Genomic DNA, 14,804 nt, shown 5'->3' on the forward strand with positions numbered 1-14,804 from the left:
ATATAAAACCAATTCCCAAACGAATGTAAGACAGAAAGTCACAGGACAAAAAGTCACAATTCTTTTTTTCTGATTATTTTCTTTGAATAAAAAACGCTTATTTCTACAAAAGTATTTTTGTATTTTTTTTTTAACTATTGTATATAAACCAACTTTGTAAACAACATTTATCAAAAAAATATCAAAGATGATTAAATAATTGTTAAAAAAACCAAAATGTCAAAGTGGCTTCATGGTGCCAAGAAATCTTTCTTTTGCACGATTAAAACTAAATAAATCTTTATTTTTCAAGTATAATGACACATTTCCTAAACTTTAATATGGATTTATGCATTAAAAAGTAAATATTTCAAGATATTTCTCTTACATATTCAGACAATTGTCAACATATTATTTGTGACTTTTTGTCCTACCAAATTTGTGACTTTATGTCCTGTGACTTTCTGTCCGTTTACCGAGACTACTATTACATGTCTCAGACCCATGTATCTAATCACATCGATCCAAAGTTGACTTCCTTTGACTGCCCTTGGGAAATAAAAGGCCAACCTAATGCAAAGAAAATGAAAACTCAAAAGTTTTGATTTTTTAAACAGGGAAAATAAAAAATCTCGTCGAGGAAATTGCGAAATAAAAAAATGTACTTCCAATTATCTAGTACCGAAATTATATTTTTTAATAAATGTCTTATTTTATTGCAATACGTTGTCTTTTATACAACAATGTGCTGTAACACCTCCTAAACTTGATCTAGACTATATCACAATAAGGGATTGTAAAATTATTATAGCATGATACACAACCAATTTAGTACTTAGATCAAATCATTAAACTTTGAGAATAGAATATATTGTGATGATCCACCTTAAGATAATACTATTTATTAAAAAATCTTCACTATATAAAATATTCAACTTATTTTTTATCATTATTGTTTTTGTTTATTTCACAAATACATTTAAAGCCAAAAACTTCGTCCAAATCTCTTCTAATTTCTTCTTGTCTCGTCTATATCTCTAGATTTTTTTCTTTGCTTACAGTAACTTTATTCTGAGTGTTTTCTGCAAGTAAACAATAATAACATCATTATATTATTTTTCTAAATAACGATTTTGTTTTTTGCTTGATCTTATAATTATTAGATAATATATCATCATAAAATAATGACATTCAAAACGTTTCGGGCAATTCAGTGTTGCATGAGTTATATAATTATACGTAAGATTATAAAAAAGACAATGTTCATTTATATAAGCATAAGCTTGTCCAATACATTGACTTTTCACTATTGACTGCTAAACGGTCAGTTGCAAATATGTCACGCACTTAAAAATTGCAATTAGATAGTTTATTCATCGTTAAGTAAGTGAATTCTTTTCAACTATTATTACATCTTCTACTTTTGTTGTGTATTTTCAAACTAAACTTACTTTTTTCACATATGTAGTCCAGTGTTTTTAAGCAATTAAGATCTTTCCAGTGCCCACCAACAATAGCAAGACAGTCTTGTTGTTCTGGACGATCGAATTGTTTCATACGTGGATCTGTTACAGGTTTGAAGTCTTTGACTGATATTGGTGTACCAGATGCCCACATCCACTGTCCTTCGTTATCTCCGTCTGTGCCACCAATCCATACACCTGTAATTCAATCGTTTGTACCTGTTGATTTCTTATTTTAATATTACCAAAAACGTATTCGCTTGTCCTTAAATCATCATTGGTCATATTCAAGTAAATTCGTTTAAATTGGGTATACCCAATTAAATATTATATATACTTTTTTGACAAACTTTTTGTGTTATTTTAAATTCAGTTTAGGTCTTGGGGCTGTACCACCTGTCACCAAAAAAGGTATGACGTGGGTTTTTAAATGAACTTTTTTTATATTTGGTGTTTCTATCAACTATTTTTGAAACATACAGTTCTAAAATTATAAATGCTTTATAGTTTGTTTTTATGTTATACTGTTTCACCACTGTCCCATATAAGGGGATAGTTGAGCGCTCACAAACATATTTAACACCGCCATTGATATGGTCTATATTTAGACGTGTTAAGAAACTACATAACTCTTGGAAAGATAAACATTAAGCTGATACAAAATCCAGCATAATAAGCTCATTATCATTGACGTTAAGAACGATATTTTTAAAGACATCATCTCTAGATTGTTAATGAGATCGTCCAACTGGCAAGTCATTGATTGCAAACATTGCTGTCCACATCAAATCTTATTTCTATGAACATATATACAACATGAACATATGCTTACTTTTGTGCCTCTTTTGTGCTAGTTGTCTTACAAATTGAAGTTCTGATTCTGTATTAAGTTCAGCTAATTTTGCTCCCTTCCCTTCACATTCTGCCTAAAAAGTGGAGAGTAAATTACTAGACTATATTTATAAAGTTGTAATACATGTACAAAAATGTATAACTACTAAGATGTTCCTAGAACTCTGGCTTGTTCATCTATAATCGTTTACCCTCTGAAACCATGTTCAAATTTAAATTGAAATTACCTTTTAGACAAGTTTGCCTTTATTATTATATATAAAAATCGGTAATAAAAAGTATTAAATTTTTTTTTTCATTTCTTTACATGTGTAAATTCAAATTCACCTATTATTTTAACATAAAATAATACCGTTGAGAAACGAACATGTGATACTGGTATAGTTATTCGGCTTCCAATTGAAGGCAACACATTTGATTACAAACATTAATTGAAAAGTTAAAAAGATTGAAGCTGTATGATAAGATATAATTTCTTACTAAAAAACAAACCAATTATCCAGACAAAAACTGGTCTTAATTAGAGATAATACATAGTGCATGAACATTTATTCTACATCTAGTAATAAGATATAAACAAACTGTTTAATAGACGACTGAGGTAAAATTGCATAGTGTTGCCATATACAATATACTTCTTACCTGAGCACCGAACCAGTGCTTGTGTCTATGTCTGACCTGAAATACATTCCCAATTATCGCGCTTGAATAATAACAAGACTGTTCGAACTGTGTCCATCCATGATCACATGCTGAAACTAACAATGGTAAAATTAAAAGCTGCACCAGATATACCCTAGCTTTGAAAACTTATTAAAATAAAATTTCTAAAAGGAATAAATAGAATAGCCCGCACCCGGATGCACTTGCGATACGAATTGCTGTCTGTCGTATTTTATTTGTTCGGATGGACTCTGCTTCTAGTTGCTGTCTGTCACTTGTTTTTGGGCTTTGTTTAGTGTTGTATACAATAGGTAGTTTGGTTTTCTATTTGAATTGATTCAACATATTGTTATTTATTGGCCTTTTAGATTCATATGAACAGGTTCTGTGTGTTGCAGGCCGAACGGATACATGTAAATGTTCACACCAAAGTCATATGCCTTAGTCTTTATTGATACATGTAGTTGTCTCATTGCCTTAAGTTATGATTTGTCTTTGCTCCTTGCAGTGTTCCTCTCATTAATGTATACATCATTTTGTTAAGATAGCCTGAGATTCTTTTCACAAAACAAATAAGACAAAAAAAGGTTATTGAACCTTATACTTTAATTAACATTATTTAATAGTATATTTTACTTGGAAATAATATTGGTAATATCGCAGTCCCACTAAGCCACGATCGCACTACGATCTGTGAAAAAAATGCAAATTTTGATGATCGTAGTACGATCGTGTAGATCGCAGTAAGGTCGTATCACGGTCGTGTTGAGGTCTTCAAGATCGTGATGAGCGTGGCCGACTTTGAACATGTTCAAAACAGTCGTGTTGCGGTCGTGGCGAAGTCAGGTCGTAGAAGAAGCGTAGTCAGAGCGCACTAAGATCGTAGTAAGACCGCAAAGGTCGCTGTACCATCGTAGCGAGAGCGTAGAGAAAGCATGATTTTTTTCGGAGAAACTGCGCTACGATCTCACAGCGACGTTATTACGACCTCACTACGACTATCACGTTCTCACCGCGACCCAACTACGCTTCCACTACGACTATAACAAGCTGTTCACAACCATAGTACGATTCTAGCACGACCTTGCCGTCCTCATCACGCTCTTCTTACGACTTGACTACGTTCATACTACGACCATCATTCTCATTGTCATTTTCACATAAAATATATTAAATCTCTCCAGGTTTTGTTTGTCTGTATACATATAATTGGGACTTCTTGTCCATTTTATATAACGGCTCAACCATGCCTCTCGTTTTCATATAGATTAGACCGTTGGTTTTCCCGTTTGTATGGTTTTACACTAGTAATATTGGGGGCCCTTTATAGCCTGCTGTTCGGTGTGAGCCAATGCTCCGTGTTGAAGGCCGTACCTTGGTCTATTGGTCTATAATGGTTTACTTTTAAAAATTGTTACTTGGATGGAGAGTTGTCTCATTGGCACTCATATCACATCTTCCTATATCTATTGACACATTTGTGTCATCTCTGCTATCGTTCACTAAAATATCGCCATTTGAGCTTTATGGACCAGCAATATTATAGGTTGCAATGAAGGTTGGATTGGTCGATCCGACATCTCTACTTGATCAGGATTCGTTTCTATCAGAGCGCCCTCTGCCTTTACATCAACCCCTACCACCACGCCCACGTGGTCCGAGACCACAATTGTCGTTGACAGTTGGTTACTTGCCATTAATTTTTTTTACCCCTTCCAAATTTATTTCTCCATGTTTGATGCCTCAAATTGCAAGTAGGGGGTGAAATTACACTGTAAAAAAAATTAGATCCAGAATTTTAAAGGAAAGTAGTGATTTGGTCCAGCTGAAAAGGTTACAAATTAGCACTTCGGAAGCTGTCAAAAGATTTCAAGACGCCCTAAACACAAAAATGTCCATATTTTGAGTTAGAGCCGATGAATGTTTCTATAATTTTGATATAATTTGTCCCAAAAGTAGTACAATTAACACACTGTAAAAATTTCATTGAGAAAGCGCAGGTGGGATTTTTTTAATTTTTATTTATGTTCTAAAAGAAATGCACTACGAATTAATTGTGGTCTCGGACCAAGTGTTCTAGCAGATTTTGGTGTCATGATTGTTGTTTTCGAGAAATCTACGTGTTAATCAGAAATAGAAGGAATGGAACTATATTGATATGGAACACGATGTTGACGTTATTGCTGAGAGCGTAGTATGATCGTGGTAAGAACGTACTATAATCGCAGTAGAAGCGTGGTAAGATCATGTTGCAATAGGATAACTCGTGGTATGGTCGTAGTGAGAACGTGATAAACGTAGAATGATCTTGATGAGCGTAGTGAGGTCGCAGAAAAAGCGCGGTGAGAACGTGGTATAATCGTAGCGGGAACGTTGTGACGTTACGCACGATATTGTGTCCCAATTAGTAACGTCAAAATTTGACGTTTTACGTCGGTAATCGAGTATACTTTGTTCGTTTTGTTTGTTATCATTTTTGATCGATATGGATACTTCAAAGTCTTGAATATGTATGAAATATTTCCTACTGGTAGTTACTCAAGCAAAAATAAACAATACAAAATAGGTATTTGGTTGAGAAAATAGTGCCTATAGTATATTATATAATGCGTTGGTCACCCGTTTAAATTTAAGAAGAGAGGGAAGGGAGGAAGGAATTCATGTTGCTTAAATAATATAGTTTTTGTGTTTTGTGCTTTTATCTTTTATCTTTTCTTAAATGTTGTTGATTTTTTGTGGTTTTTTTTTGGGGGGGGGGGAGGGGGGGTGTGTGATGATAAGTGAAAGGATTTTAATGAAAAAGACTTCTATTGTTTACAACGGAGTAATTAAATCAAGAAAGAGAATGATTGCGTGAAAAAATAATTATATTCATCTGATATGTTTACAAGCTTTGTATAATATCGAGGTGTAACTCCTCAGGTACAACAATTTTACTGCCTCCTTCAATTTCAACACAAATGAACCGTATTGCAGATGAATAGCAAATCGCAGTTCTACGCTTCACAAGTTTGAAAATAAACGGTTGATCTTTTATCCTCTCGTAATATAGCCCTTTCACAACTTTAGAATCTTGGTTAAATGAACAACCCCAGTCATCTGAAATATTTTACCTATTTATTGACAAATTACCATATGTTTTTTTTTTATTTTAGATAATTATCTATTTTCTATTTGATTATAACTACTATTATATATTACAGTTCTTATCGTGGTTTCTATGATTCTATCTACTTTCGAAATTTATGATTTGGTTATTTTGTTTTGTCCTCTGATCTTAAAACATGAAATCGAACCGTACTTGTTATTTAAAAACAATGAAATTATTAATATCGTTCATATATCATATGATTATACGAACTGCTTTCAATTTCGATGGCCAAGGAGGGTATTGGCCTAATGAGTTCATATAAAGCGATAAAAAGCCTTCGGCGATTTTAAGATATTAAGCTCGTGGCGAGATTTGTTCGACTCCGATCCTAATCGACAGTTATTGCAATTATTCTAACTTAAGGTCGCCTGATGTCCGGCTTCTCCTACCTGTGATGACAGGTCAATAAAATACAACAAATGCCGTTTATACATGTACATGATGTAGTGGTGTTTAACACCAAAACAAAGAACAAACTTTTAGAAATAACTTGAAAATACATATATGTATAGCGTCCCGAATCGAAAACGTTCAAAATGTAAGAAAATTGTTCAGTGGACAAACTTGCAAGACATTTGATTTGTTAAAAAACGAAGTCATTTCGACTTAACAGCTTATCAAAAAGTATGTTATCGTATTGTGGGGTGAAAGCACAATTACACAAAAGCACTATTTGGTATGCTACAAATAGAATATTTAATATAATGACGTGGAAACTGACAGTGTTTTGGTAAAAAGCGGCGAAATTCGACATTGGACAATCTTGCAAGACATTTTCCCGAAGCCAATGCGTTTTTATTTGTGGTGAGAGTGCTGTAAAATTCCGGATTTGAAATGGTCTATCTAAGCACTTTTGTAGGAATAATTTATGAAAACAAAATTTTATATCATCTGATATTTTAAAAAGCGATAACTTTTGATAACTTACCATTTTCCGAAACCTGACCATGGCGAGGATTATTCATTTTTGAAAAAATCAGCTTTGACCGTTCCATCAACACAAAAAACAGCAATGACATAATAAATTATATATGACGTTTATCATTCTTGCGAATTTTCGCGGATTTTAAACTCTTTTTTAGACCACAAAAATTCCCGCAAAAGTTATTTTGCGAATAATTTGTTACGTCTGACACGCATATTTTTGACGTTTTGGCAACATTTGTATCATTATTTGAAACTATTATGAAAAGTTAAAGAATTTTTTTTTATATTTTTGGAAACAGTAATACCTGCCTAATCTATGGATATAAATTTCATAAAGCTGAACTATTTAGAATTCATAGAAGAGCTATTTATCAAATTGCTCTGTCGCATTTCAATGCATTGACGCAATAACGTGCTTAACGTCTGTATAAGCGTAATGAGGACGTAGTAGCATCGTGAAAGCAACGAACATTTACATTTTCATGCCGCTCATCACCACGATCTGAATTTATTTTAGATCGCGCGGTGAGCGTGGTGCGATCGTGGTCTAGTGGGACTTGGGCTTTATTGAGTCGATTATTGCCATATTAATGATATAAATTACATTTTCAAGTGGTAGTCTTGTTGGTTGGATTTTTTTGCCCATAAATTTGCAAAAAATAGTAGATCATAGTAGGCAAACTCAACGGTTTGGGAATTTTCATCCCTACATATATATTTTAAGGGCTGCTTGTTACAAGAAACATCACCACCTACCTTCTAGAATTGAGTTTACATGGAGATAAAAAAAAAATAAAGACTTAGTCTAGAAGCTTTTCTTAAATTTATGTATAATTTGTGTGAATTTAATCAAAACGATCTTATTTAAATTTTATTGATCATAAATTATCATATCAACCAATTTCTGTCATTGAATTAAGTTTCAAGAAACAAATCTTTTAGTATTTTGAGGCTTTGTCACAAATGACTTATTTTATAAATTAGGTCTATTTTTTACATTTTTTTTGGGGGGGGGAGGGGGGGCTTACATTGATCGTTTAAAATTTGTTTCAAAATATTTAAAACTTCTGTTATGTAATGTTTAATCTTAAGGCTCTTCAATTGTTTTATCATGTTACATTTCAACTCACCTTCAAATGCTTTAAATATTGTTGTCAACACGAAGGAATAGACAATCAATTTCAGCATCGCCAATGCCTGTTTCTGTGTCAAATTTAAAATGGGAAAAGTTAATACAGCAAAAGTTCACTTACAAAAACGTCAAACTATTTCTTTCTATGCATATTATGTATGCTACTATGACCTGGCATAGACGTATAGCTAGCCTTTTATAGCAGACTATACGGTATGTGTTTTTATCATTGTTGATTACTGTACGGTTGCAAATTGCAACTATCACTATGGTGGATAGTTGCCTTATTTGCAATCTATCCAAATCTCCTTATTTTACTGTGCGTACGGCCTTCAACAATGAGCACTAAATTGTATTTTGAAAACACCGTGATACTGCATAGTAAGCTATAAAAGACCCGAAATGCCAAGTTTAGACCAATTTATAACTATTTAAGCGAGAAAACAAACAGCTTCATTTATGTTAAAAAAACAACCAATAAACGAAAAAAAATTGATTTACAGCAAAAAACGACCATCACTGAATTACAGGCTACTGAGTTGAAACAGGCACATACAGATTGGTATCTTTCGCCCTCTTTGGGTAAGGAGTTTGACATATTTTACTGGATATTGTTATAAATAAATGTTGATGAATACAGCTACATTAGTATATTTGTGTATGTAAATTCTATAAGCTGTACTGCTTTTGAATAAAAGACAGCGTGCGATTGTTGTCTTTTATATGATTATGAATTTGATGTTTGCTTTATCTCAGGTCTGCATGTTCCTTTTTTGTAGTTTTGATTGAAGATATATATAATCTCATAAACCTCGATCCCCAAAAAAAACCCAAACAAAGTACGAGTTTATTATCAAGTACGACTACTGAGGGAGATATGACCTATATCGGGACTCCGGGATCTGGTGTTTTTAAGCTCGGGATTGACCATTTCAGGATCCGGGAATTCGTTTTTCGAATATCGGGATGTCGGGATTTAAGTTATTTAAATTCGGGACCTCGAGATTTCGTGTTTTGAAGGCCGGGATTTCGGGATCAGGACCCATCCTATCCCCCCTCACTACTGTAATGGTTGGTAAATACGTTAATAAAAACCAGCTTGAGTCTAGTATTACAAACAAATAAATAAAAGTGTTTATATTTACAACCAGACTCTTTTCCTTGACAATTTTTTTTTAACCTCAGTTGCTGCTTGTTGGGCTGCTGTTATTTTTTATGTATTTGACGGTTTCCCTTTCTTTGAACCCCTTTCTTTTCCCAATGCATATAATGAGGGGGATAGGACATTTATCGGGACCCCGGGATCGAGTGTTTTTAAGCTCGGGATTTCGGGATTGACCCTATCGGGATTCGCGAATTCTTTTTTTCGAATTTCGGGATGTCGGGATTTTAATTTATTTAAATTCGGGACCTCGGGATTTCGTGTTTTTTAAGCCCGGGATTTCGGGATCAGGACCCCTCTATAATATTGTTAAGTAAAGGTGAAAATTGTCTCCTTTTTCTTAACTTGTAAAAAGTAAAATCACAAAAATACTGAACTTAGAGGAAAATCCATAATCACATGGCAAAATCAAATAACATAACGCATCAAAAACGAATGGACAAGAACTGTCATATTCCTGACTTGGTACAGGCATTTTCAAATGGTAAGTTGTATCTTTCCATCGTTTCTATTTTGACCTATTTTTGACAAAAGTAAATATCATGGATGTTTTAACACTATGACGATATCTATGCTTCATTCATATTGCTGTATACTAGTATTTTATGTTTGTCAATCAAAATTTAATTGTATGTGCCTAACGAAACATTGAAAGTCTTACATTTTTTTATAAATATGACGTTCTGTTCCCTTCTCCTTTCTGCGTGAATGACGTCACATTCCACTTTGGTGGTATCTAAAAGTCGGTCTCAATATCGGGTTCAGTTCCGGTTATCGGCTTTCGATTAACAAAAGTCAACAAAGTTAACGTTCCATGTAATGAGCAGAGCACTAAAACACACGTACTTTTCAGTAGTATAAGACTATTTTATTTGCATAAACGCATGTTGAACAGACACATGAAGTATAATTCTCAATTTACAATAAAATATGATGCAAGACTTAGATAATGAATATATAACATGTGTATAAACTAATCAGGGTACGTGTGGATGAGAGTTTACATACTACAGAATAATGGTCAATAATGGACAAAAATTGCCAAGATTAGAGAAAACTGGACCCAAAATAAAAGAATGAATAATTATAAATTATCGAAATATAGAAAATAATTGGCAAAATATTTTTAAAAAATAACCTGAGAGAGAAAAATGGCATATTTAAAAAAAAAAAGACCAGCCGGAAATAAAGGACCACCATCCAGACCCTCGTAAAGTGGATAGAAACTTTAAATGGCACATAAAGAAGAAAAAAAGAGTGAGAAAAAAAGCAAAAAATACTTTAACTTATAGATCCTATGATGATGTACGTGTTTCACCATCTAGATAATATGGAAATTCTTCGACTCTCCGAGTTATAAGCTCAAAATCATGTTTAAAGATATTTTCAGTTTGCTCCTGAGTGAATAGACACCTGCCCGAGATTAAAAGTTATTGTACAGTTAGTTGGAAGTCATCTAAAAAATTTCTAAACGCTTATTTCGCTTTTCTGAATCTAATATGAAATCAGTTAAAACGATACACAGCGCTTTGGCAAGATGGATCAGCAAAATAACTAGTATCCACTCTAAACATATCGAACAGATATTTTAGAGAAAATAATAGAAGAGTTCCAAATGTTGGTGGTATTTTGTGTAGCCAGGGGTCCTGGCACACTGATTGCTCAACGTTTACGGTATATGGGTCATTTAAAAAAAATGTCGAATTTTCAGTACACCCATGCTAATTTTTTTATTTCTAATGGAAATTTCAGTTTTAATGGTTTAAATGAAAGCTTGTCGGATTTGTGATTCAGAACATTAATAACAAACACACCTTACATCTATTTTGATAAGATTAAACTGCATTTAAGTCCGATTTTGGGGGTATTTGTGTGCGTACATTGTCAGAAAAACACATTTCAAATGATTTTTTTCAATTTTTCTGATCGCCTTGATATCTGCAAAAGAGACTTTTTAAGATCGTTAATTATAATTCTAACGAAAAATCGTAGCTTCTTTATCATTGTATGTAACAGATTATCTACAAACTAAATTCGATCAGCGTACATGAGGTTCATGTCTATCCTGTTACCGCTACTTAAATCAGTCGTTAAATTATTCTCCCTATGAATATTGAATCAGTCAGTGTTGATTTCAAAAATGCAAAGTAATCTTCAAGACATTTAGTGAAAAAAACAGAGCGTACTTTTTTAATTCATGTCAATGCTGTTACCAACCATTTTGATTAATTACACTAACAGTATGGTTGTAAAAAGTGCAATAACGTGTTGGAAACCAAATTCACAATAGAAAACCATAATCACTTTACCAAAGGGAGTAGTTATTTCACAACAGCAATCAAAAACGAAGAAATTTGTCTATCCTGTTATGTCTATCCTGTTACTATGGTTGCTATGGTTACAGTAACAGGATAGACAATTATAGAAAAAACTTCGTTAATTTTTTTATCTTAACATGTAGGTGGAAAACGAATGAAATATCTCATTGTTTGAACTCATCTTAAGGTTATAACGTCTTAATCTTCCCAATTAAGCATTTGCAGGTGCAATACTAATATCGGTAACAGGATAGACAAAAAGGTAACAGGATAGACTTTTATATAGTGATATATCAGAAACGTACGTTCCTGTTACCAACGAAATAAAGAGAAAAGTAAATTAACTTATGAGGAATTTACTTGATGTTGGGTTTATTTGAAAGGGTGAAAAAAGGCCGAACAATATAAATTGCTATCTTAGACTTGCATTACTGGTGGTAATTTTTACAACCTTTGAAAACCAATTTTTAGAGCCATTTTTCAGTACAACCTAGAAAATTGGCAAATAATCTATTATTTTACAGAATGAATATATATATATAAGTTTATTCTCTTGAAAACCATCTAATTGGTAACGTAAAACAAGCTTAACATTTTATCTAAACCTTTTCTTAATAACCCAAAATTTCTTTTGAAAATGGTAACAGGATAGACAAAATATTGTACCACCGATCATAAAATGTTTCAAGATATTCTTGTATGGCATCATTAAGATTGCATCTTTTAATATGTTGTTCTTAAAGTACTGTTTGTTTTGATTTGCTTATGTAGAGGGTTGTTTGAATAAGTAACTTTTAATAAATTTTTCAATTTCAAAATTCGACATTTTTTGAAAATGACCCATATGATGAAGTATGATTGGGTCAGGATGCCAGGCTATATTTTGTGTAACTTAGATTCCATCATACCAGTGTAAACCTTGTTGAATCAGAACATTATCTGCTTACCTGGATGCATGATGTAACTAGATGGATTTTTTAATGTCATTTTTCTCTATTTGTTTCTTTAATTTTCTTTGTCCATTTTTCTCTACTCTTTTTATTTGAACACCCTAGTATTTTCTATTATTTATTTTTAAGATGTTAATTCTCTTCCTTTCAGGCTGTAACCCCCTCCCCTCTTTTTTATGCTGACCTCATACATACATTGCTGTAGCATCTCACAAAATATTTTACAGCTTATCAAAAGGTCAAAATTTAAGAAAATCTAAAATAACACAAACAAAAATTAGTTTTAAGGTCGCTGAGGTGTTTTAATGTTCGACGATACATTTTTTGTAAACTTGTGTTAAAAGTAAAAACAAAAAATAACTGAATTCGAGGAAAATTAAAAACAAAATGACTGTAATCAAATGACAAAATCTACCGGCGTCACACATCAGCGTATAGCTCCGATGTACGCCGGGCGTGTTAAAAAATCATGTACGCTGCCTGCTGTTGGTCTAACGTAGATGGAATGCACGCTACGAAGGAAAAAAGTTTCTTGGACGCATTTGAGACGCGTCCCGGTCGTATCTTGAACGTTCTATTATGGAGTGTTTGTTACAAATACACGCGCATTGGTTTTAGTTAAAGTCGATCTCGAAGTGTATATATATACAACGTGCCCTAAACGTGTCTCAAACTTATCTGTAGCGCGTTTAAGGCGCGTGTAGCGTATGTATAACGTGCGTGTAGCGTACAGGTATACGTTAGACACACGCTTGAGCTCGATGAAAGTTTTTATGCTGCATAAAAATTTCCTCGAGTTGTAGCGTTCACCAAGCGAATACCTTTGTATTTCGACATACTTCAAACGCATGCAACGCGCGTTAAACGATTGTTAAGCGTTCCTCTGCCTTGCATGCGTATACCGAATTTTCTCTGTACGTTTGAAGCACGCCGGTCAATACGCCAATGTGTGACTCCGGCATTAAAATTTCCTCAGTTGTAGCGTTCACCAAGCGTATACCTTTGTATTTTGACGTACTTCAAACTTATGCAATGCGCGTTTAACGATTGCATATATAGCGTTCCTCTGGCGTGTAACTAACGTAAACCGACTTTGTCAATTTTCTCTGTACGTTTGGTGCACGCCGGTCTAGTATACGCCTATGTGTGCCGCCGGCATAATAGCTCAAACGGCATAAAACGGATGGATTACAACTGTCATATTCTTGACTTGGTACATACATTTTCTTATGCAGAAAATCACGGGTGGATTAAACCTGGTCTTAAAGCTAGCTAAACCTCTCATCTAAAATTATATTATAATTACACAGAGTGTGAACAAAACAAACAGACATTTTTCTGTTTCTTAAGTGTTTAAATTTTCGTTTCGAACAGTCGGTTAATTAAACAGCAAAATTTGTATTAAGATAAAAACCGGTTTGATAACAAAAATCTCCTTTAATAAGAGAAAGCAGTAATTGTCTTCAAATCCATTAGTTGCAAATTAATTAAATTAATTCTCTCATTAAACTTATTCATCTCAAAAGTCAGCATTTAAAGTCAAGAGAGCAGAAGTGTACCAAAAGGACATTTAAACTCGAAAAATAAACTTTCAACGACATTGTTTAAAAAGAATAGACAAACAGACAAAAGTATACAATCGAACACAAAACACATCATAGAAACTAACTTGAGAATCATTAAGAACTTGCTGCAACAGCAAATCTACACTGAATACACTAACCAGTTGATACCAAAACCAAAGATTGTTTAAGTGCGAATCCACGTATCAATACACGTATATGGCAAGCCGTTATCGTCAAAACTATGTTTAAACCATTTTTCGAAAAATTTACACACTGAGAATTAAAAATTATACACTGAGATTTCATAAAGACGCACTGAGATTACAAAAATGAAAAACACACACTGAGAATTGAAAATTACATAGTGTCATTTCTGTGAATGGATTATTTATTCCTCTTCAGGATATTTTTAGTTTTGGAGCTTTTCTATGTTGATAATTGATTCCAACGATAAAAGAGATGAAAGATACCAGAGAAACATTCAAACCTATCAGTCGCAAAAGAACTGACAACACACCTGATGCCAACCCCGGTTTCAGTTTGGTTTGTGTAGCTAAATCTATCAAGATTTCTATGTTGTGTTTTGTGTACTGTTGGATTTTTTGTTATTGCTTTGTCAGTTTGAATATCCATTTGGCATCT

The 14,804-nt window shown here is 33.2% G+C and overlaps 1 protein-coding gene across 2 annotated transcripts; it reads right to left on the reverse strand.

Annotated features, from left to right (window-relative positions):
* Nucleotides 1-865: 865 nt before the first annotated feature.
* Nucleotides 866-8,295, reverse strand: LOC143048187 (CD209 antigen-like protein D). 2 transcript variants are annotated; one of them, XM_076221716.1, is made up of 5 exons: nt 8,166-8,295; nt 2,937-3,052; nt 2,275-2,368; nt 1,431-1,640; nt 866-1,061 (listed from the first exon to the last, which is right to left on the reverse strand). In XM_076221716.1, exons 1-5 carry the CDS (start codon nt 8,221-8,223, stop codon nt 1,009-1,011), a joined length of 531 nt encoding a protein of 176 aa, XP_076077831.1. In that variant the 5' UTR covers nt 8,224-8,295; the 3' UTR covers nt 866-1,008. The 2 variants fall into 2 exon arrangements, with proteins under 2 accessions (XP_076077831.1, XP_076077832.1); XM_076221717.1 differs by having other exon boundaries at nt 2,937-3,046; nt 8,166-8,234.
* Between the last annotated feature and the right edge of the window lie 6,509 nt (nt 8,296-14,804).

The sequence above is a fragment of the Mytilus galloprovincialis genome, chromosome 10 (assembly GCF_965363235.1).
Source record: "Mytilus galloprovincialis chromosome 10, xbMytGall1.hap1.1, whole genome shotgun sequence".
NCBI lineage: Eukaryota > Metazoa > Mollusca > Bivalvia > Mytilida > Mytilidae > Mytilus > Mytilus galloprovincialis.